Here is a 24,186-nt window from a genome sequence, read left to right as displayed (position 1 = left end):
CCATAATTACATTGTGTTATCTCACTTGGTTTTTACAGCTTCTTGCCGTGCTTCAAACAAGCAAATTATACAGATGGTTTTGGGTGTCACATGGGAGGGTATATTGCAAAGAACATATTTTAATGGCCAGAGTTTGAAAGGATCATGTGAAGATTTGTCACTTTGATCATTTCAGAGAGCTGAGACCACTGCACTGCTGATAGGCTCTGCTTTCTTTTGTTTTTTGTCACTTCAGAGTAAACAGTCTTACCTCGGTTATTGCACAACAATAAGATAGACAGAACATAGAGTTTTTAAAAGGTCTTTCAGTGGTTCTGAAAACATGGCTTTCCCCATCAAGCTAATACTCTTTCAGTGTCTAATACTTCATAAGTGCTTGAGTACTGTGTTTAGTTTTGGGCCCCTCACTACAGGAAACGCATTGAGGCCCTGGAATGTGTCCAGAGAAGGGCAATGAAACTGGTGAGGGGTCTGGAGCACAGGTCTTATGAGAGGCTGAGAGAGCTGGGATTGTTTAGTCTGGAGAAGGGGAGGCTCAGGGGAAACCTCATTGCACTCTACAACTTCCTGAAGGGAGGTTGGAATGAGGAGGGGTTTGGCCTCTTCTCCCAGGAAACAAACTGGACCTGAGGAACTGGCCACAAGTTGCACCAGAGGAGGTTTAGATTAGATACAAGGAAAAACTTTTTCACTCAGAGAGTGGTCAGGCACTGGAACAGCCTGTCCAGGGAGGTGGTGGAGTTGCTGTCACTGGCAGTGTTCAAGAGGCATCTGGATGAGGAGCTATGAGATATGGTTTGGTAGCTTGTGGTAGCAGTGGTAATAGAAGGACAGTTGGACTGGATGATCTTGTAGGTCCTTTCCAGTCTTGTGATTCTACTATTCTATGATTCTATAACTGACCAAAACCAAATCCAGATGGTTTGTGTTGTTAAGATAATGTTAGCATCTTGCTGGGTACAGAAAGTATTGGCAGCTGCAGTAGATTATGTGATGCTGGGACAGAAACCTATCTTTAGTCCTCTTTCTTCTGGGGAGTTGGGGAAAAATCCCACTCTGAGGGAACAGAACATTTTAAAGATGGAACAAATGAACTATTTTTCAGCGTATCATCAAACTTTTTAGGACAGATGTCATTCAAAATTACAAATTTTATTTCTCTCTGATGATATTTAGCCTTCAAAATAAGAATTATGACTAACTTTCTGTGATATAATTAAATCTCCTTGAAACTGTGTGCATGACAGAAGAAGAAAACAGACTATGCAGACGCGGTGGCAAATGGCCTTACTAATTCAAGGAAGTAGATATGGTTGTCTTCTTCTGACAAGAGGCTCCACCTTGTTCCCACTAATCTGTTGTGGAGCTGAAAGTGTTCTTACTGCTGTCAGCAAGAGCTTTTGTCTCATACATTGACTTCAGTTTTTAGATCTGTATCTTCTCTGACTCATACATTTTTTTAACAAACATTTTGAGAAATCCAAATTTATATATATATATATATAAGTATATATATATACTAGGATTGCTATGCTGCAGTAATACCATAATACCCTATTTTTCACAAAGCCATGCATTTAAAATCAAGAATGGCAGGAATATTGTTATTCATTTTCTGAATACTCAGCAATATCCCTTTTTCATTAGAAAATGTCTAAAGGATGACTCGAAGGAATTCTAAGAGAACAATTTTTCAAGGAGAAACTTCTGAGAGTGACAAAGATACAGCGGTAACTTCAGTATGTGCTGAGATGAACCAGGACATGTTTTAGTTGAGTAGAAGGAGGAAGGCCATGTCTCACACATACGAGACTGGGGGAATCTTCATGGTCAGGACATACAAAGACTTTTTTGAGAATTGAAGATGCTGTGTTATGCACTAAAATGACATGGCAGATGGCTTCCCTCTATTGAAAAAAGTGCAGTAGGGAGAAGATGAAGAAACCTGTTTCAGCCGTGAGGGCTCAGTGAATTGGTCACAAGCACTGCTGGGGGAACAGCACTTTGTGTTTTCAGTTTGAATAGAAGTGGATTAGTCTGGATCAGAAATGGTCTTGTGAATTTCAGCACTGAGACAGCAACTGAATTTGTGCCTTGCAGTCATTAGGTCAGGTAGGTTAAGGATGGAATGGAGTCTCTGAGATCTATTTGAGGAGAAATCAATGGAGAATTTGACACAAGTAACGCCAGTGGCATGCAGCTGGCAGCCTCGTACCGTGTCACAGATGAACTCCAGGCTGCAAAAGCAAACAGCACTCTCAGTGTGCTTACAGATAAGGAGAAGGGGGATGAGGTGGAGGCAGGCAGATTCGGTGTGCATTTTTTGAAGTGGAGAGATTAAACACACTTGTTTTGTAAGGAAGGAGAAGCCAAGGCAAATGACAGTGTACAGGGAGGAGTAGAAAATGAGGTAAGCAAACACAAGGGAGAGGAGAAAATGGAATAACTTGTTCCGCTTAATGCTTGCATCCATTTGGTAGATCAAAACTGCACTAATTTGGGAAGCAGTTTATACAATCCATAAAAATGCATTTTATTAGCTTTTTTTGCTTTGAATCACTGACTTCTAAAGAATGAGAACAGCCATAAATGCTATTGTCTCCACAGGCAGCAATTTGAAAATACAAGATGCATGGTTACATGATAAGTGTATTTTCTTCATAAAAAATGTTTGCAAATCAGGTTTAAAATAAGGGAAAAATAACCTGAAAATATTCTGCACTTCAGAAAATAATAAAGTGTCTTCTTATTTTCCCCTGGTAGGCCACGCAATGCAGATTACTTTATGCAGGAAGCTAAACGGAAGAAACATAAAGCAGATGCGATGGTGAGAATATTTTCTTTCCAGTTATGTTCCTCCAAATTATTTTTGTAATGCAGTTTCTTCATCAGTGCAGTATTGCTGGGGTAATTATAAAATCTATTATAAGGATGGCTAGGCTTGTTAAATTAAGAAATGTTTATATAATCAAATGTTCATAGCCCAATAAACTATGACTTAACAAATAATGACTTACTGAGATAAAGGCCTGGATAAATAAAAATTTCCATTTATCCCTATGCTTTAATTAGCAACTGTAGTAATAGAGACTGTATGGTTACATGCTATACTATGTGTATCCACGTACCTTTCTTCTCAGTTTAATAAGCTGGCTAGGCCATGTAATAACAGTCCAGGTTGGTCCGGTGTTCAGGGAATCTGCCCTTTTTTTGAAAAGTTTTGGCTTGCCATTGCCAAAAGAATCTTCCTTTCATGACAAACCCTTTGTAAGACAACCAGCAGCACATGAGGAATCCATTTAACCCTGCAGGAACATGTTTCACACACAGGACTGTTGCAACAAACAGGTTTTTGTCTCCAGCTTTGATGTGCCTAGAAAAATAGCCAGTAAGACCTTCTTGAGAAAGGGGAACATGGGGCTTTATGGAGCGCTGAAGAGATCCCCATCTTCCCAAACAGAAGGGTGCAATGAAGCACATGGTGCTCCAGGAAAGCTCCACTTAGCCATCTCTTACCTTTCTCCTAGCCTGTGTTAGTCCAGCACAGTGAATAAGCCAGCACAGCTTTATGTATGGTATGGTAGGGGCAATCTATGGGGTGCAACTCAGCATGAGCATGGCCGTCTTGCAAGCAGAAGTAGCTGCAGTCCTGCCTTGCCCTGCTTGATAGACACATTGTGGTCACAGGAGCAGGAAAGAAGAAAGGCAGCTCACAGTCTCTCTTTCTTCACCTCTTTTTCTTAGCTGTGCCGAGTGTTAAATGGCCAAGGAAGCCGTAGCAGGCCCTTAATTTAGGACACTAACACGCAGTTTTACACTCTAGCTGTGTTTATTAGCACAAATTTCCATGGTTTATTCAGTTCCATATTAAAGAGAGTCTTAAATCAGAAAATATTGTGGAAAACTACAAATGGTGCTTTTTAGTGTGTTGCTTTAAACAAAATGGAAAAAAAAAAAACACTTAATATGCAAAGGAAATTCTGTCTTAGCCTGAAGAAAAATGTTTTTATGGTAGACTCCCAGAAATAGGAGGTGCAAGTGTTATACTCTGCTCTGACACAAATTTCCTACACGAAAGTCACTTAGGCATGGCTTAAATAGCCTCCCATCAGCACTAGGTGATAGAAATATCCTTCACATTCAGTCTTCCTTCGCAGTGGACCAGCTCCTTACTGATACTGAATCACTCATCACAAGTACTTCCCCCTTCCTTGAGTGTGTAGGGATCCTGGAGGGAAATGGGAGCACTTTGAATCACCTTGCTGGGCTCGATACCTCCTATTTTGGCACTGCAATACCTAATATAAGCACTTAGAGTGAGCAGCCTGAAAATGACTCTAAGTCTCTCTGCTCCTTAGTTCCCCATCTGTGAAATTGGGATAATAGCACTTCCACCTGCAGAAGAGCGTCAGGGAGAGAAATATAATAAAAAGTTTGTGAAATTCTCCGGTATGATCGCAATGGGAGTCATATAAGAACCTAAAATAGATTGAAGCCAGTGTGCCATTCCAAAGTTACTATTTAAAATCTTTATCCCTTAGAAAAGAATAAGGTCCATTAACCTTTCACTGCATGCATCAGATTTCAACCAAATGCATCCAGTCCATTAATGGGCTTTATGTACCGCAGGAGTTCTGATTGAAGGAAAGACAAGTCAGGACGGAGAGATAGTAGTATGATTCATCTCTACTCACATCAAAAATGAAATTCTGAGACCAGATAAGTGGTATGTAAGTGTACACATATGAACATTATGTGCACATGTGCATATACACTATTATTGAGGACGTATACATGTGCATATGTATATGTTTAAGCACACAAACGTGGAGTCAAAGAAGTACAAAAAATAAGAGAACAAACTGAGTGAGGAAGAAGGATGGCATGAAAAGCCGAGAGAGTAGAGTAGTCCCTAAAAGAGGAGGAGGATATAGAAGGCAAAATATTGACAGGAGTCCAAGCAGTCTTGGTAGGAATGAAAAAGAAATGAAAATGGAGATGAACCTTTGAATAAGAGAGATTTAGTAGTCAAAATATTTAACTCCGATTCTCTTAGTTCAAGACAGTCATTACCTTCCTTTGTTGACTGGTGAAATACTGCACCTGCAAAGTGTGAAACCATTTTTAATGGTAAGGACACTTGATAGCTGAGGAAAAAGGCCTGATGTTGAGTTCATGGAATTTCCAGCACTGGAGAGCTTTGATAAACATCTGTCAAGAATGTCTTAGGCAGAGTTGATCCTTCTTTTGACACAAGAGCATGGACCAAATAACGTCTTATAGCCTTTTTCAGCTCTGCTTTCTGTTTTACAATTTTCACTGATGCACAAGGTTTGATGGGCTTTAGCTTTCTCATAGGAAAATTTATGAATCTGAAGATATAGTGACTTGTGTCAAGTTTATAATTCACACTGAGAAAATCTCACATTGAAAAAATCCCATCAAATGTAACCATATCTTGATGACTACATTATTTCTATGTGTCCTTATTTTTTCCCTCTAGGTGGAAAAGTTTGGAAAGGCACTGAATTATGCAGAAGCAGCATTATCGTTTATTGAGTGTGGAAATGCAATGGAACAAGGCCCAATGGAATCTAAATCCCCCTATACAATGTATTCAGAAACAGTTGAACTCATCAGGTAGGAAGGGAGGAGACAACCACAGGGGTTACTCTGTTCATGCAAATATGCTCATCTACTTTATCGTGTTATTTTCTAGAGACAGTAAACGGGGAGAAGTGAGGACTGCCCAGGTGCCTCGTCACTCATATGTAACACAAATGGATTATTTGCGATTTCATTGGAAATTAAATTAGGCAATGGTGTAGAATGCAAAATAAACAATGCTTTTAATATTACCAGAGTTGCAAATTACATAAAGAGGTACAAGGTATAAGTCCAGTGCTCTTCAATAGGGGAAAAAACTGCTAACTAATACCAGAACACATTCATGGAGTGATCATTTGCAAAATGCTGTAACATGTTTAAGACTGAAGTTTAATTGTTACCTGAAAGATGTGAACAGCCATAGAAAAATGGGAATTTGAGGCCCATTTAGTGTGTGTTCTCCTACGGAAGCTAATGGACTCCTGAAAACAGTCCAGCTCACACTTAAACAGACCCCTACATGGCTACCCAAACAGGATAATCCAGAATACAGTCCTACCCACAATTCCTACAAGGAAAGTTTCTTTCTTCTAAGTCCTTTCCTCTATTGTAATTTGTACTAATAGTTAATATTGAGCACTGGTAGAGAAAAATAGGTCAAACTCATCCCAGCAACTCTCTGCAAGAGAAAGTCCAGCACACTAGCAGAGAAAGCTGCACTGTCAGTGACCATGGCATAATTCCTTAGGACAGTCAGCCATGCAGGTCTCGTCAGCACTAAGGTCATAGTAATTAAAACATTTCATTTTTAATCATATTCATAATAAAGCAAAGCTCCTCAAACAATTGCGTTCTTTTGGAGCTCTTTTTGGAGTGTTGATGCAATCATTTTCTCACAAACGTTAACAATTCCATTGGCATTTCATTCCACTTAGGGCTGTCTTCTCATGCATTTCAGTGGATTGAGGCCAGCTTTCTAACTGGAAGATTATTAAACAAAGTAGAATACTGCATCTCTGCATCTCTTCCTTTCTTTTTTTCAATACTTGCACCACCGCAGCAGAGAGCTCATTCTTTGTCTGCCCTGTCTTTTCTCATGATAGCAAATATATGGTCCTAACTCTGGAACTGAATTTTGCTTGCAGATTCATAGCTTTCTGTAATGTATGTAGCTGTGGTTGTGTAGTAGTGTGAATTACTGTTGATCTCACTTGCTGCAGCTTAGAAAAATATGCTAGGTTTACCAGGTACACCTGTTAAAACAAAATGTTCATACTGAATCTTTGCACAGGTATCAGGATTAAAGTTTGAAAACAAAGATAAGAAAAACCACAGGCAGCTAATTATGGGGAGCAGGTATTTTTCTGGAAGCGAGCCCAGAAGTGCTGTGTTGTCCTAACCTTGTCCATTGTTCAGGTATTCAGCTGGAAGCCGAGATTTCCAGAAACTAATTTATGATTGCATAGCACATACACTCTCGAAACAGCAGTGTTACCACTGTAGATGTTTAATATTTATAGGATTTGAGCGTAATGTCATATGTGCAAAAATAGCTCTGAGCTACAAGTTCCCCCTGTGCCGTGCTCTGCTTGGAGGCACAAATCTGGGTAGACACGCTCGGAATTGGCAGGGTGAGGGCAGCACCAGCTTCAAGACAGGCTGTCACCTGCCTTCAAACACTGCGAAAACCTCCCTGCATGAACTCTGTGTAACTGGGCCTCCCCGGCGGCGGAGGTTATTTCAGTAGGGCAGCACAGCGAGCCAGGAAGCAGCACCTTGCCAGCTGGGCTTCCCTCTGCACTGATCGATGGTCGGGGGAGTTACTGCTGTATAAGGAGTGCAGGGAGGCACCGTTAATGGCAAAATAGTTCCAAAACACAACCAGAAAAGGACATGTATGTTTGGTAACTTGAGCAAATGTGTATAACGGGCCAGCTCAAATTACATTGGTCAGCATAGCTCTTGTAGGAGCTGATCAGTAAAATAAAGCTGTGTCAGTTTACTCACATGGGCTTCTTTCCTTTTGCTTAAGGTACGCAGTGAGACTAAAAACCCACTCAGGCCCCAACGCCACGCCAGAAGACAAGCAGTTGGCAGCACTATGGTTAGTAGATCACCATTTCCTCAAAAGGCTCCTTTTCTGCAGGGAGACAGTTCTTGAAAATCAGACGCTGGACGCGGCCAGATAGGATTATGTTGTCTGTTGAAAGAAAGAGCATACTTTCAGCTCTGGGAAGGTCCAGCCCCTCGTATCACTGCAGCAGGTCTGCATTCTGTCTCTGTAAATAAGCAATTCATACTTATTGAGTGTGACAGGTCAGCTATCGTACATCAGCGTAATTAATTTTTAAATGCCCGATGGTTTGTTGTTTTTATGAGCGATGTACTTTTGTACCGATAGTTTGGCAATTTCTTTGTGGCTGACATTTAGGCTCTATAATCGTAAATTACATTTACATTACGTGAAGAGAGATACGGTGATGGTGATAATTAAGCCTCGTGGATTCCCTCCCAAACAGGGATTTCGGGATATGCACACACACCTCACATTCTATAGGGTGGCTGCTGATGGCTAGTAAAACGCTAAAACGCTGTTAAAATCAAATTTTAATTTAATATCTATGTAGTTAATACATCAAATACCTATTACATGGTTACTGATTCTCAGTAAGTGGACATTTACAATCAGCAAGTGTGTTTTTAACATCTATTAACCATCTGTTAAAAACCCAAACTGAATGCATCTTCATCCTCCATAAATAAAAGAGTCCTAATTAATCATTTGTGTAAAAAGAACCAAGTATTCAGAGGTGCGCGCTCCTTTTAAACGCCCTTCCTTTGTCGCCAATCTGCTGCGCGGTCGGGAGGAGCACGGGGCACGGGAATTGCTTTAAAAATGCCTAGGTGGGGAATTAACTGAAAAGCGGCTAAAAAAGACACGGGGCGGAGGAATGGGGGGGAGATGGGGAGAGCGGTGAGGGGCGGCAGGCCGCTCCCTCCCGCCTGCTGCCTGCCAGCCGCTGCCCGTCTGCCGAGCCGAGGCTGTCCTCCAGCGGCGGGCGGCCGCAACTCGCCGGCTGCGGGCTGAGGGGGCCGGCGTAGCGCTTCCCCACGGGCAGCTTGCAGCCTCGGGAGCTGCGTGGGGCCTGGGCGGGCACGGGGCTACGCGTGGCTGCCTACGTCTGCTGGGAAAGGCTGCTGGGCACACGAGGGATAGAAGCAGAATGGCTAGTTTGTTGTATAGGCTGTAGGTTGTTGGAGTGTAGTAGCAGGATGAGGCACCCCAAAAGGCTGCTGTTGCATTTGCAATGAGAAATGAATTTAAAGATTAAATCTTTTGGGGTTCCAGGCTAATAATGACTCTCCCAAAGGAGAGGCCTTTCGCCAAGCATGAGCGCATCAAATTCAGGGCTGAGACCTGGGAACCAAGGTGCACAAACCCTCCTGAGCGCAGTCTGCTCTGTGGCTCTCTTCATGGCCTGCCATGGCCATGGCACCTAACCTAGCCTTGCTATGAATCCACTGCAAAGTGTGAAGGACCATTAGCAGTCTTCTTCATAAGGATGGAAGAGGCCCTAGTGGCATCTAACCATGTTTGGAACGGAGCTGTTGGAGCGAGTCCAGAGGAGGGCCACAAAGATGATCAGAGGGCTGGAGTACTTCTCATGTGAAGACAGGCTCAGGGAGCTGGGCTTGTTTGGCCTGGAGAAGAGAAGGCTCTGGGGAAACCTCAATGCAGCCTTCCAGTACTTGAAGGGAGCTTACAAACAGGAGGGAGACCAACTTTTTACACAGTCTGATAGTGATTGAACAAAGGGGGAATGGCTTTAAACTAAGGGAAGATTTAGGTTAGATGTTAGAAAGAAATTCTTCACTCAGTGAAGTGAGGCCCTGGCTGCCAGAGAAGCTGTGGTGCCCCATCCCTGGAGCTGCTCAAAGCCAGGTTGTATGGGGCCCTGGGCAGCCTGAGCTGGTGAGGGGCAGCCCCGCACATGGCAGAGGGTTGGAACTTGATGATCTTTAAGGTCCCTTCCAACCTCAGCCATTCTATGATTCTATGATTCTGTGATAAGTAAAATGGAGCAGAACAAGTGAACTTAGTAGTAAGCAAAGTGCCACCAGTCTTCCACTGCACATTAATTGAAGAATTTAAGATAATTCATAGGGAATACTGTTTGGGGGCACACTTCACTTTCTCCTTTCCCTTTTATTGCAGTTACCGCTGCCTGGCCCTTCTGTACTGGAGGATGTTCCGACTCAAAAGAGACCATGCTGTCAAATATTCTAAAGCGCTTATTGAGTATTTCAAGGTACCCTTTTTTTCACATGTTCTAAAATCAGCATGTTCTTATAGTAAATACACTTTAATAAAAACAGTATCTGTGCTGGGGTTAGTTCTTGTCCCACAAAGTCAGTAGGAACGTTGTTATAGACTCCCATCTCAGCACTCAATCACTGGTTGGTTATGTTGCCTTCACAAAGGACCCTCTTTGCAATATACAGGTCACGTTCCCTCAGGAAGGCTAAGAAATTTATTGTACTAACAGGCATTTTATTCTTAATCAATTATCTAGTGCTAACCTGCTCTGTTGTAGGTAGATTTTGGAGATTTTGCTCCAAGAATCACCTCCAGGATTACACTTCCCACTAGACTTTCTGTGAGTTGAAGACTTTGATCTGTATCAGTCCTCAGCTGCAGGACTTCCCCTTAGAAGCATGTATAGGTAAGGCAGTGCAGTGGGACATGTTCTCACCCAAAGGAAATAGCAAAGAGCCCACACTGACTTCAATGGGAGTTGTACAAAAGCACCAGAGGGGAACCAAGCCACCCGCCATGTAGTTGACAGAGCACCACTGGCTTCCCCTTTCTGCTGTACTTTGTGTGCTGCTGTTTCCTATCTCCAGTTCCTGCCTGGTCTACAGCCTGGTTATTTTGAATAAAACAGGAAGTCATTCAAAGCATTTTAATCTGTTTTATTTGACAGGCAACCTTTTTCTGAAAGTATCTCAAGGACAGAACCTTTATGGTGGAGCCCTCCTAGCAGTCAGACCATCCAGCATTTAATCTACATGGAAAGAAAAATAGCCTCTATCTTTCTAATTAAATAAATATGTACCTATAAATGCTTTAACACAAACTGTTTCAAGACAAACTGTTTTGGGAACTGAAACAGCCATTTGTCTTTAAACATGAGTCTCCTTTTTTTTTTTTTTTCTTTTTTTTTTTCTTTTTAACAGAGGAACGTACCTTGAAATGAAAAACATCCATCCTTTGACATTTTGTTAATAAAAAAATTTCAAATACAACCACGAGCATTCATGACCAGATTTTAAACACATGAAGACATTGAAGGAAATTGACAGATCTGTTATTGTCAAACTGAAATTGAAGCCACTGTAATTGCTTCTAAAAATTTAGCAATATATAATTCAACACGTTATGTTTCTCTAACAATGACTTGATTTCAGGGGAAAGAAATATGTGCCAATTATAACATTTTCTTTTTCTTCACCAATTCAGAGGATGCCTGCATTAAGAACAGCATGGTCAGGCTCTCAACCATATAAAATGTCTCTTACTCACAGACAGAAACTGTTTCACAGCAAACATAAAATGGACTTACAGACAAGATGAGCTTGTTTTCTGCAAAGCTCCTGCTGATACAATGATAGCGTAGTTTCACATTAGTAAGTATTCTCACCTTTGAAAGTAAAAATAGGAAAAAAAAAAATCCATTTGCCATAATTTTCAGTGGAAAACAAGCCAATTCTCCACTCATTTCATATTTGGTATCTAAAAGCTTTCAAAACCAAGTGACGTGAAATGCTGACTGCATTAGGAGCTTCCACATATATTATCAATCAAAGAATGGTTATAAACTATTTCACACATATTTTCAGAGAAAATCGGACGTACTTTTATTTTAAACAAGAAAAGAAAACTTATTAAATCTCCTTTTAAGTATTTTATTTCCATTATATTTAAAAAAGAAAAAAAAAGTAATGTAGCAGAGAATTTTAAAAAAAAAAAGCCAACATGAGAAAAAAGGTGTGGGAAGCTGTACAGTAAAGCAGAGGCTACTTAAATTTACAGTGGAAGTATCCTTGATTCCATTTCAGTTTTCTCATTTCCCTGCCTCGAGCTCTGTAAGTAAATAACACATGCTCAGTTTCTGTTGCATTAGAAAGATGAAGGCCAGTAGTTCTGAAGAAGACACACACACACGCCCAAAAAAAAAAAAAAAAGACTGAAGGAAAAGCCCACTGTGGGACACTCCGGACACTTACAGCAATAAGACAGAAGGCCGGGTGTCAAAATGCAGTTTTGGTGTGTGGAAACATTTGAAGGAATGCAGAGGATGCATCAAAGCTGGGAAAACAAGTTTTTTTGGGGGAGTGGCTCATGCAGTGTGCCCATCTTACTGGAGAACCATTAAGTCAATGTGCTCATTGTGTGTATGGAAATATTACTGATAATGCCAGATGACGTGCAGTTTTGCTGGCACAGGACCAACAAAACTCTAAAACAGTGAAGAAAGTTGAGTCTTGAAATCTTGAAATAGAACCTATCTTCCTAACTCAGAGGCCTCTAAACAGTAGAACAGGACAAAAGAGAGCAAGGATGGTAGTGACTTAGGACTTCTGTATGCCTAGCTAACTTTTATTAAAAGGAAAAGAAATTCTGGTTGAAATTCCATGATTGGTGGAAATTAGACATTACACGATTGAATGTCCTACAGGATTGCTCACAGCCTTCTGGTGTTCTGGTTTTCTCTCACAAGAATTCCAGCCTAAACCTAACAAGGAGTCCTAGCACTTCCTTCTGAACTCCCAGGATTTTTGTGAGAAGGCTGAGCATCAGCAAGTGTATTTTCCTAGCTAGCCTCCATCTCAGGATGTTTAATAGAATGTGATTTGAATCTGTGCTACAGCACTGCTTCATCACAACCCCAAACCAGGCTCTCTGGGATAATTGCATCAAGAGATTTGAATACCTCTGTTTTTTCTTTATATTCCTTTACTTTTATATTATCTGCTGTTCCTCATTTCATATTTTTACATTAATTATATGCATTGTCAATTATTTTTCCTTTACAGAATTCATCAAAAGTTGCCCAGAACCCACCTTCTTGGGGTAACAGTGGAAAGTAAGTTCACCTGTTGCACAGAAACTTAGAACATATTGACTGTCAGGTGTTATATTTTCTTACCTGCTCTGTTCTGATACTTCGATGTTTTTAAACCAAACACTCTTTTAAGCAATGGTGTTAACATCTGATTTCAGGAGCACAGGAACTCCATCACCCATGTCCCCTAGCCCTTCTCCAGTCAGTTCTGTTGGATCCCAGGGGAGCACAGGTCCCCCTTCCTCATCTCCTATAATCAGCATCCCCCAGCGCATCCATCAGATGGCCGCCAACCACGTCAGCATCACCAACAGCATCCTGCACAGCTATGACTACTGGGAGATGGCAGACAACCTGGCCAAGGAAAATAGAGGTGGGTGATTCAAGGATATGGGCCACTCTATAAGAACATCACATGTTTTGATCAGCAAAAAAATGCTTTGACAGGAATCCTGCCGGCAGAGTAGGGCTGCAGAGGTTATTTTTTTCTTCAGTCTTTTCCTAGTCTGTCCCAAAATAACCCAAAAAATGCAATTTTGACAGCTGTCTCATTTAGAAGCATCTTTATATCACTAATTTTTTCTGTACACTGCTGGTGACAGACAGATCACAGGTCACAGATGTATCTGCAGGCAGTATTCACTGCCATTTGTGTCATTCTGGAGAGAAAGGTTTGAGAAGGGGCAAGGCAGACTTCTGCTCCCAGAATCATGGAACTGGATGAGATGCTTCTAGCCAGACCATGTCACAAATCAGGAGCACATTTCATTTCTGCAAAAGAAATGAGAATCCGTCCAACCTCCACCCCCCAAGGAGAGACAGATAGGAACAAGGCACCCTCACTCCCTCTTCAGGGTGAAATTTTCCCAGTTAAGCTGGTTTCACTGTATTTAAGGCAGGTAAATGATCAGGAATCAAATCAAAATTAGGACACCTAACTGTAAGTGTTTGTATGTGAGCTGTTGGGTTAATCTCTCATTACAGTGGATGTAACTTTGTTCAGTACAAACAGCAGAGTTCAGAGGGCTGCTCAGTTCACCTTGAAGATGACACCGAGATCCAGTTCAGTTGCCTAACCGTAGCCACCAAATGCCCTTTGAGGTGTCCTATACTGCTGCTCCAGAAGTCTCCTGTATGTCCTGTGTTAGGTCAGCTATGTATGTATCAACTGCCTGAGGACATCTCAAATGGACATTATATGCCTCTAAGGATGTAACTGAATTAAGTACCTATTGACTACTTAGGCAGATTACTCTTTAGATTGGGATGATCACGTTGTATGCCTCTATTTGTCTATCAAGGTAGTTTAGATATCTAGCATATGTATAGATAGACACTTGTGTATAGGCTTTTAGATTCACTTGTCCTTACTCTCAAAATAAATCTTGCCCAGCATCTGTTTGTTTTATCAAGACTCAACGGAAATTAATGAAAGGCAAAGCTGAAGAACTCACTGTTTTGTTCTTTCAAAAGAAAATTGTTGTGTATCAGCCTGTAACATCATGAACCACGGGGCTTTAAAATTAATCTCACTAGCACTAAACTTTCATTCCCATGAAATGTTCAGCTTGACTCAATTTGCAAGAGAATAAAACCTATTAAAGGGTGACAAATAGCAAATACAGCTTCACTCTTCTGATGCTGGAATCTTTTTTTTTTTTTTTCCTGTAGAATTTTTTAACGACTTGGATGCATTGATGGGACCTATCACCTTGCACAGCAGTATGGAGCATTTAGTTCAGTACACTCAACAAGGACTTCACTGGGTGCGGAATAGCACTCACTTGTCATAATGACTGTGTGCCATTCACTTGGACTATATAACCTTTCATGGATAATTCAGTTATTCTGGACACTGTGCTACAGAAATAGACAACCACAGCATTGATCCAAACAAAGGTGAATATTTCTTCAATGATGAGAAGATGTTTTCTGAGAGTAGATATGTATCTGTGCATATGTACAATATACAATGATTTCTCTTCAGAATAAATTGTTCTGTACCACTCTCCAGAAAATTTTCGTACACTAGAAATACTAGAAAGAACTGATGTGAATGCACAAAACATACCCTTTTTATTCACGTGCTGAAAAATTTAGAAACCAAAATCTCATGGGGTGATTGAACCAAGTGCAATAAGCACAAATCCCTATTCAGGAAAGCTCTCAATAGACTCTTTCCTTTTAAGCTTGTACTGAAATCCCATTTACTTCAGTAGAGCTTAAGCACATATACAAGGGTTTTCCTGAACTGAATGAATGAGGGCAAGTCTCAGCAACAGAGAACTTACTGCAAGCGTGGACACTTCACAGAAGTTCCAATATTTATGTTCCATCTCCCTGTAATTCCCCTGCTGGGGCACACAGAGGAGTTGTGTAGTCTGCATTAAGATGGAGAAAGACAGCATTCCTTCAGTGTGCGATAAGTTTTGACAGATTGCTTGCATTTTTTTATCTCCTGTCTTTTTAAATCACTTGACCTCTTGTTCGGCTCCACACCAACAATACAACCTACAATAACAAGCAAAAAGCCTGAAAACAGATATGCTGATTGCATGAACTTTAAAGGAGATGGTGGGAAACTGCATTCTGTTACCAACAGTAAACAGATAAATGAAAAAAAAAAAAATGGCAAACTGCAATCCACTCACTAAAGTAAATGAGTTAATTTCAGCTACATACAGACAGACAGATATCCATAACAATTGTTGGCTCTGCATGAGAAGGCTTCATCTTACAGATTTTGATTTTCATATCTTCTTCACGTAGCAGAAGCTTGCAGCACATTCTTCTAGGCTGTACAGGAACACTACATGCAATTTCCTTTATCTGGGAAGCAGAGTTTTCTGCTCATCAGGCTAAGAACTGTTTCCTATCATAATCCTCTCACTCTTCATGCATAATCCTCAACTAGGCTTTAATGTTTCTTGATTTGTGGGATGTTTTCCATTCCTGTTGACAGGCTGTGTTTTTCGTGCCAGAAGAATTAATCCCACAATGATTGGAGTTTAATTTGGGTCAGCTGAGGTCAAGGCCAGTTCATACCAACTGTGTTTGCCCTCAGCACATTTGTGTTCATTTTCAGTGGTTTTGACACATTTATTTTTCTTCTTCTGTATTGGAAATATAATTTTTTGCTTGCTTTGCAGTCAGATTTGTAGCCCTTACTCAAATCAGCAGTTCTGGTGACTTCAATAGACTGTGCTTGTCCAAGTCACTGACTGACCCTTTGATTGTTGTTTTCTAATTTAATTCACAAATATTTTAAGGAAATGTGAGTACAAAAATCTCTTTCAATATATGATGCAGTAGAAGTAGCCACTGATATTGAGGGTTAATTGATTGGTTCTTGCTGCCTTTTTTTTTTTCCTCTCTGATTTTGAAAAGACGCATTTAAAAAAGAATAGATACCAAACAAAGTAGCATGTTTTCTCAGTAAAACATCTCTGGAAGCAAAGGCTGTATTACCCTGTGTTCAAGAGCAGGCTGGACAGCATGCACAGCTCCAATATCGGCATATTTTTTTTGATCTAGGCTGCTTACAATAGGGCTGGCTATTGCTCAGACTCAGAACATCACCCTGTTCTTTGATGCAGCTCAGCAGGGTAACTACGTAAGGACTGCTCATCTCTAAGCCATCCCAAGCCAATCTCATGTGCCGATTAGTGCTTGGATCCTTCCTCCCCAAAAGAACTCCTAAGATCAGGCTGTGGTAACTCTTAACACGGACTTGAGTATTACAGTGTGGCTGGCTTTAAGAGTGAACATGGGCCTGCCTTTAAATGATAAAATGCACATCTTCCAAGTCCTTCGTCACTCTTAATTCCAGCTGTCACCCACTTCAGCAGGAACACAAGTTGTTTGGTCCCAAGTATCACGGAGAACATGGTTAGTGCCTTTCTGTTTATTACTTGCCTGATCTCCAGCGGTGGGCGTCTACCATGATGTACCAGACCAGCAGCAGTGGATTCTGTCAGCTGCTTCAACATCATACGAAGGTACTGTGGAATTTCCAATTAGGATTGGATTCACTAATTGGATTTCCAATTAGTGAAATTCCAATTAGATTTGCTTCTGTTTTCTTTGATGGTGCCTATGATGTTTATCTTAGATAATTTGGGGGTTTGGGAGCCCTTATTGCTATTTAATGTTGAGAAATTTTAGATGTGACATAAATTACTTGCCTTAAATGGAGTTTAGTTTTATTGCACATGTGGCATTTGAGTTTCAAGTATGGAACTTTGAAGCATGTTTATTTTACTAGGGGTATATTTCTTAATCACAATGAACTCTTTGTATGGATGTAATATGTCAAGCAACTTCAAAGAAATGCAAGAATTATGCTGTCCTGTTGTAACATTTCCAAGCACTAAGGATTTCTTGCAGATGATTGTCATTTCTTGTACATTGTTCTCATATTGAATTATTCCAGCCAAAATACCCATTGCTTCTTTGGAAAAACACACTGGCTTTTAGGTTGTGTGCTGGCATCATCTGTGTGGCCTGATGAGCACACTGAGCCTTAACTTCGGGTGGCAAAAAGGAATGAAGTAGCAGCCATTTAAACCAACTGGTCATATACATGGATTAGAGTTTTTGGTCTTCTTTCTGCTGGGTTTCTCACAGCTGTATAGCTTTTTTGGTGAAGTTATTGCAATACTCTTCTGTGCAGACTTTTTGCATAATAGTTGCAGCAGTTTAGATGGCTGGAGCTGAATGTGACGTGGTGACAACAAATATTTCATTCCATCTTCTTAGGGCCTGAACTGGAGAGGTGCATGTGGCCTTTAGGTCTGGTCCAATTAAGCATATGTTCCGTATTAAGAACCGGAGCAGCTTCAGATATTCCACCATGACTCAAAGGTACTTTGTTCTAGATGAGACCAGTAGATACCATCCTTTGGGGTTCAATGAAAGATGCCTACTCGCTTTAGACTGCTGTAAAAGCCCATTAACATGCAGCTTTCTTTGCACTATGGCAGTACGCAGGTTCATTTGGTGCAAGCAAAACATCAGCCTGTACGAATCCAGAAGAATTATACATGGAGGGAGAGGTCTGCTTACAAACAGAGGCTTCTGAATAAGTAAAGGCTGATAAAACAATGGGAATACATTCAAATGAACCATATAGTGAAGGTGGATACAAGAAGCGCAAAGCAGCATACAGGATTCTCAAAGACAGCAAGATAATACAGACTCTTGACCTTAATCGTTTATAGTATTCCATAGTGGCATGAATGACAGATAAAAAGGACACGTGCAGAAGTCTGGGTGTGGCTAAAAGCCAAGCACAGCCCTGCCATCACATGGCAGGATTCCCCAGCTCATTTGCCTCTTTCTTTTAGCCAAATATCACAGGGCTCCAAAGGAAGATGCTTCAGTGAATGGAAGACCTTAGGTAAAGAAGGTTAAGAAGATCAAGCCCTAAATGTAGATACAAACACATATGTATATACTGTAAATCTAAATAGTAATTAAAGTCACTCAGCATGAAGGATATTACTAGTGCCTACCATTGATCATCAACTACTCATCACTGAGCAGCCATATCACCTCAGAACTGCAGTAACTTATCAAAATAATTTGTGCAGCTAATTAATTTATAAGCAATGCACCTTTGGGACTGTGTCATCGTATCTCTTTTGTAATACAAACGTTCAACCATTTTTCACAGCTACTGATTCAAATCTACATCACTGAAATGTCAGGATATCTTTTTTTTCCCCTAGATGAGGACATGCACTTAGACCTGGCTAATCTGTGCTTAGTTTATCTACCCAAGAGACTTCAGTAGTCACCAGCCTTAATGCATGTACAGTATATACTATTCACTGACTTAGTTGTAGGTTTTAATCCGAATGAAATTGGAATTTGCAAAATGACTTGGATTAATGGCATCTGTCTCGGATACCCTGCAGATGTGACATTAAATGATTCATGATTTTAAGCAGGAAAGGTTGAATTTTATGTAAATTGCAGTGGATGAATTCCAGGAATTTTTATAAGATTTTTTCAAATGAAAGGATTGTCAAAGCAATATGTTGTGGGTTTGTTGTTGTTTGTTTTTTTTTTTTTCCCCTAACTGTCCTAAACTGTGGAGGGTCATCAGTTCATGGTCAAAACTATATTAAGAACATCTCCTTCTGCAATATGCTTTGCCTTTACATAATCCGCTTAATGCTTAGTATGTCAAAAAGAAATGTTTCACAACAAGAGCAATGTTTCCCTTCCTCCCTCCAGGGAGAATCCTCAAATTAAGAAAAAAAAAAAAAAAAGAATAAAATCTCTTGCCACAATGGAAATACAAACAATGCCTGAAGAATATGAACTTGTTAAGATAGCTGTAGAGGCTTGGCTGGCACAGACCTATCATGCCTCTCATTTTGCTATCTTTCTGTTAGCATTTACATCACATATTTGAACTCATTGCATTTGAAACCAGAGAAGCAGTCTGATTTTCATATCTTAAAAAGGCCCAATAGTCTGATCAGTATCATAATTGTAATTGTTACATTAGCTTGTGCACCAAAGGCTGGGAAGGCATGTTACTGGAGATAAATTTGCCAGAACTCATTTAGAAAAGCATTTGAATGATCTTATATCTATTCTGTCTAGAAAAACAGAGAGCAATATTTCTCACCCAATATTGTTACATGAAAAATTGCCTACTTTAATGTCTCCCATAAAACTGCCATTTGCCCTCCATAACGCCAAGATTCCATATCTAGCACTACCAGTTGCCATGCTGTAAATTCTTCTTAAGGTTAATCAACAAACTGGGAAAATTACTGCAGGCCCTGTTTGCCCTCAGCTCACTAAAGCTACAGACAGGAAAAAACACTGAGATTTGGAGCATCCAAGGCTCTATCAGTTTCAGAAGACTATGGGCTTCCTCACTGAGATGTAGATGGATGTTTCTGAAGTCATTCCTTGCCTCTGCTTGCTGTCTGGTTCCTTTGCTTTTGGAAGTCTTCAAGTATGAATTCCCTTTCAGGGTTGTCTTCTTCTTTGGCAGCCCAAGATCCCTTTCCACCTGGGTGCTGGAGCATGAAGCAAGTAACCCATGGGATTCACAAAAGGTCTTGCTTTTCTCCACAAAACCAGCAGTAACACAACAAGGCTTCCTCTCTTTTTTGATCTGAATAGCTTGAATCCCAGCCTCATCCATGCTAACCATAAAGAACTCCAGTGGGTCCAAGGGAACGCAAAAAAAAAAAAAAAAAAGGGGGGATTTCCTCTGTCCTGAGGCACTTTTGGGGAGTGAATATAGAGAACAACATAGATCATACAAGACACTTAAGTCTCCTCTTTCTTACGTGTACTAACACAGGAAAACTTTAACACTTACCTGTCTCGTAAGATTTTATGAGAATTAATTCACATGTGCTAGTCACAATGTGTTCTCAGCAGAAAAGTGGTGTTGTAGAGAAAAAATCTGATGAATTTCACCCCCTAGCCCAGAGCCACAAGACCCTCAAACACCTTAAATATCATTTAAGCTCTCAATGTAAGTGCCGTAAGTACATAAAACTCACGCTTAGCACCAAGGGGAGTCACAGCCTGGATGAAATCGCTGTTCCCAGAGCATCTGTAACCTTGAGCCTGGCAGCAAGCAAGGATCACAAGAGTGATTCTGGGACAAACAGTGAAGGCTAACAAAGAGGTGGGAGGCATCCTAAGAATTCCGTATATATACACTTTTTAATTTTATTTTAATGTTAGTAAGCCACTTTGTCTTTCTGTGAAAGAAGTTTGCCTCCCCAGTCTCGCCAAAAGTGTTTCTCCTAACAGCCTGGGAAATGTCCAACTTATTTGTTACTCCAAATCCATCTTCAAATGAATCCAGATGGATATCCTCTTTTAGAACAGCACACTGCAGAGGACTAGTCACTTAACAAGATATCTGTGTCCATTTGCAATACCAGTTACTGATCTGGGAAGTCAGGTACATTGGGAGCACAGTGTTCAGGGAACTACTTTCCTAAATCATGCCATCATTAGCTGGCATCACAGGGTGAAATTCCCTGCTCTTTTCTGAAACATTACCTCTGGAACAACTGCAAATCACTTCACCAAGGACTGAATGCCAGTCAGAACAAATTGTTTCTATTGCTTTTCACATTATTCAGACAGTGCCAAAAAACCCTTTCTCACTTAGCACTACTTACCCTTTAGTTCTCCCTTTAGCATTCTTATACAAGAAACCTTCACTCTATCCACAGAGAAAGAGGCATTTACCGTGGGGACATGCTCAACATAGATAAGTACCAAAGTATAGGCTCATCTTAAGTCTTTTTTCTATGTCTGAAAATACTGGAATTTTAAAAGGATGTTTTCATCTGCACTTGATACTTTGGGCCCTGCCCTCACCCATGACACACAAGTTCATCTTCCATTTGCTCACACACAATGCTGTCTGGGAGCACGGGGGCTTCCATCTTTCCCCAAGAAACCACACATAGCTAATTGGCCATCATTGGTACATCTTATGCCTTTTTTTCAGCCTTTCATTTTAACTCCCTGGTCACAGACTGCTCTTCTTGCAGCTTTCCCAACTTACTATTTTCTTCACCTATCTGAGCATTACTCACAGGAGTATCTCACACATCACATGGAGGACAGCTCAGAGCTGTTCCAAGCAGCTCAGCACCTTTCTGCTTTCCTGTTGCAACCCCCAGGTGGGACTAGTGCCTACCTTTTCCCTGTTAGTCCTAGGAAGAAACCAGTTTTCCCCTGAGGAAAAGATGGTGACTCCATGTACAACTTCTGACCTGCTTTTCTTCTCTGGGTGAGAAGGTGGATGAGAAAGACCACCAGTCAGGGGACTCAAAGCCCTAACTGCTGATGACTAGCGAGCAGCACAGCTGGAGGAGTTAAAGCAGTGCCAACACAGCCAGCAGCCTTTGGTTCAAGTGTTACTGATTTGCTTGAGTTAGCATTGCCACTTGGTGGCCCTGCAGTAGAACCAACAGGAACTGGCAGCCTCACACCTGTGTGAGGACTTTCACTGTATTACTGAGACCACAATCACCTTTGTAGTGATTCACTGGGGTTAAGTACCAAGAGAAGGTGGGACAGAAGAGTAAAAAAGGCCTGATTTTAACACAGAAGTTGAGATTCACCTCACCCTATACTGAAAGTCTAAGCAAGATGAATCACACTATAGAAACACTTCTTTCTGTCATCTGGCTCCAGTGATGAGTTCAGATACAGCAAAAATACAAACCCCACCCCAGGCTCACAATTGCACTTGTTGCTACTGAGAGTGCCTGCTGAAATTGGTAAAATACCACGAGGTGACTGAGGCAGGATATGGCTGACATTGCTTCGGGAGAGAGCAGAGGTGCAGAAAATACGTAGGAGCTGAAGAGTTATCTCTGAGATGTTTAAAGGATGTGTTTTGGACTTGGACCATCCCTAGCCCATTCTCTAATTCATTAGGCCCAAATCCAAAGAAGTAGTTCCTCAAGAAGTGAATGTGCATCTTTCTGCTATTAAGACTGCTAAAGTACCTAGAAAATGTATTTTACAGTTTCGTAAACACTTAAAGACACTTTTTTTGTATGTTGCCTGAGAGCATAGTTGTCTTTCTTTAAACAGAAGGTGTTTCCATAGATGGACAACGAGACCAGACCAGCTGTGACCCCACAAAATGCCAGTGTCACTCTTTTAATGGAAATTCAACAAATTCTGCAAAAGAACTCAGCATTGCAGTTCTATCTACAACAAACAGCACAAAGGCAACACAAGGCCACCTCAGGCTTGTGGCCTGCCCACACACTGCTAGTCTTGTAGCTGCTCCTGCTGGAGACAGAGCAGGAGAGTTGAGAGGTGCCAAAAATCCTCTCCACGGAGAGGCCAAGGCCAACACTTGGTATTGGCAAAGCCAGATCTTCCTGTGCAGGCTCTCTGTGGACGGAGATAAAAACAAGTATAACAAAATATGGCTGTACAAACTTTGACACTTTGCTAACAACAGCTCCCTGCCTTCCTGTGTGCATTCTTAACCAAAACCTGCACTGTAGCAATGCTTGCTGACCAAGGCCCTGTTGCAGTGGGAACTCTACACAGAGCGACCCACAGACCTTCTTCCAAAGAGCTGCTGTCTTGCAGAAGCCAAAAACAAACCATGCTGCAAGTGGGCAAGGAAAAAGAAACAGGTGGGGAAGAGAGTACAGGCCTCTGAAATAACAGGATGTTTAAATTTGTCACTACTTACCCAATCAGTAGCATTAATCACAGTAATCACAGTTCCCATTTCCTATGCTGAGTGTAGCACCAATGGTTGACAAGGCAACACAGTGTGAGGTCCAGCTGCTGACTGTCCTCTTGGTCAGCGTGCTGAAAGTGCACACAGCATACAGGGGGTACTGGAGCTTTTCAGCTTTACCCACTTCTTTTCACACAGCCAACTGTGAGCACCTGTCCAGCTGAGGTACTCAAGAGTTAGACAATGACCAGAATTGGTTTTGTATTTTATCATATTTCGTATTTTATTTATAACCGCAAACGTTGGCAGTTTTTTTGGTTTTTTTTTTGTAAAATCATTCAAGTCAGCATGGTTTATTTGCATCTCATAAAACATGGCTTACATTTCTCTGCAAGGGTGTTTTGTCTGAGGCTTCACCGACCCAGCCAAAGCTACAGAGGTTTTTATTTCCAATGAGAAAAATCCTGCAACATCCCTACATAACAGGCAATAGTGTTTACACCAGTTAATAAACAGAGTATTCTGTACAGTAATTTATGCTGTAAGATATGTATATACATCACTGTAGCAGTCACAAATGCTTTTAAACTGCCTTATTTACTAGATCAGTTAGCATTTCCCCCTTTGCTCCAGAATGCTTTAAATTATTTTTATCTTTCGCATTAGGTAATTTTTTAGTTACTGCATTTTTGACCCTATTATTGAAAAAAGAAAGTATTTACGGTAAATAGGTCCCTAAAATTTAAGTAGAAATAGCAGATTCACTGCCCATCCAACTAATATAGCTCTGATTATGATTAAAAATAAATATCATATATTCTTAACTGTGTATTATAGTATGTGCCACAAATCATATTCCACTTACGATCAATACAAACAAGAGCTTTAGTAACTTTCACCTATTTCATTCTCCCACTCTGAGACAAAAACATAATAAGCCACTTAATCTAAAATGTTCCCCATGAGAGCTCCAGTCTTATTCCTCCCTCAGGCAAAACTCATATTGGCTTTGGTGGGAGCTTTACATAGGTAAAAGTACAATGTATGGACATTACAGAACAAATGCATCACCTGTGAGCAGCACTTGTACTCAGTAGTCCTTCCTTCTCTTTCCTCAGCAAGAAACATAGGATAAATACAACATCTGCAACACTCTTGTCTCACTCCTTCCATTCTGCTGTAGAAGTTAAAATTAAGGTTCAAGAACAATGTATTTGTTCCATTCACTCAAGCAAAATGGAA

General features: G+C 40.8%; 1 protein-coding gene across 6 annotated transcripts in view; it reads left to right on the top strand.

Annotated features, from left to right (window-relative positions):
* The window catches only part of AFF3 (ALF transcription elongation factor 3), a 321,596-nt gene extending 302,584 nt beyond the window's left edge, over positions 1–19,012 (top strand). For 5 of the 6 annotated variants that reach the window (XM_090127339.1, XM_090127334.1, XM_090127329.1 and 2 more), the window contains 7 exons: positions 2,764–2,827; positions 5,504–5,640; positions 7,640–7,711; positions 9,824–9,917; positions 12,706–12,755; positions 12,893–13,107; positions 14,406–19,012. In XM_090127339.1, coding sequence (XP_089983465.1) covers positions 2,764–2,827; positions 5,504–5,640; positions 7,640–7,711; positions 9,824–9,917; positions 12,706–12,755; positions 12,893–13,107; positions 14,406–14,527 — 754 coding nt within the window. In that variant the 3' untranslated portion in view covers positions 14,528–19,012. Of the gene's footprint in view, positions 1–2,763; positions 2,828–5,503; positions 5,641–7,639; positions 7,712–9,823; positions 9,918–10,592; positions 11,605–12,705; positions 12,756–12,892; positions 13,108–14,405 lie in introns of those variants that run through there. The other variant, XM_090127346.1, reaches the window with a different exon arrangement.
* Positions 19,013–24,186: the final 5,174 nt, after the last annotated feature.

This window comes from Phasianus colchicus, chromosome 1 (genome assembly GCF_987193195.1).
Source record: "Phasianus colchicus chromosome 1, bPhaCol1.hap1.1, whole genome shotgun sequence".
Classification (NCBI taxonomy): domain Eukaryota; kingdom Metazoa; phylum Chordata; class Aves; order Galliformes; family Phasianidae; genus Phasianus; species Phasianus colchicus.
This window is presented reverse-complemented; position numbering and strand designations above follow the sequence as displayed.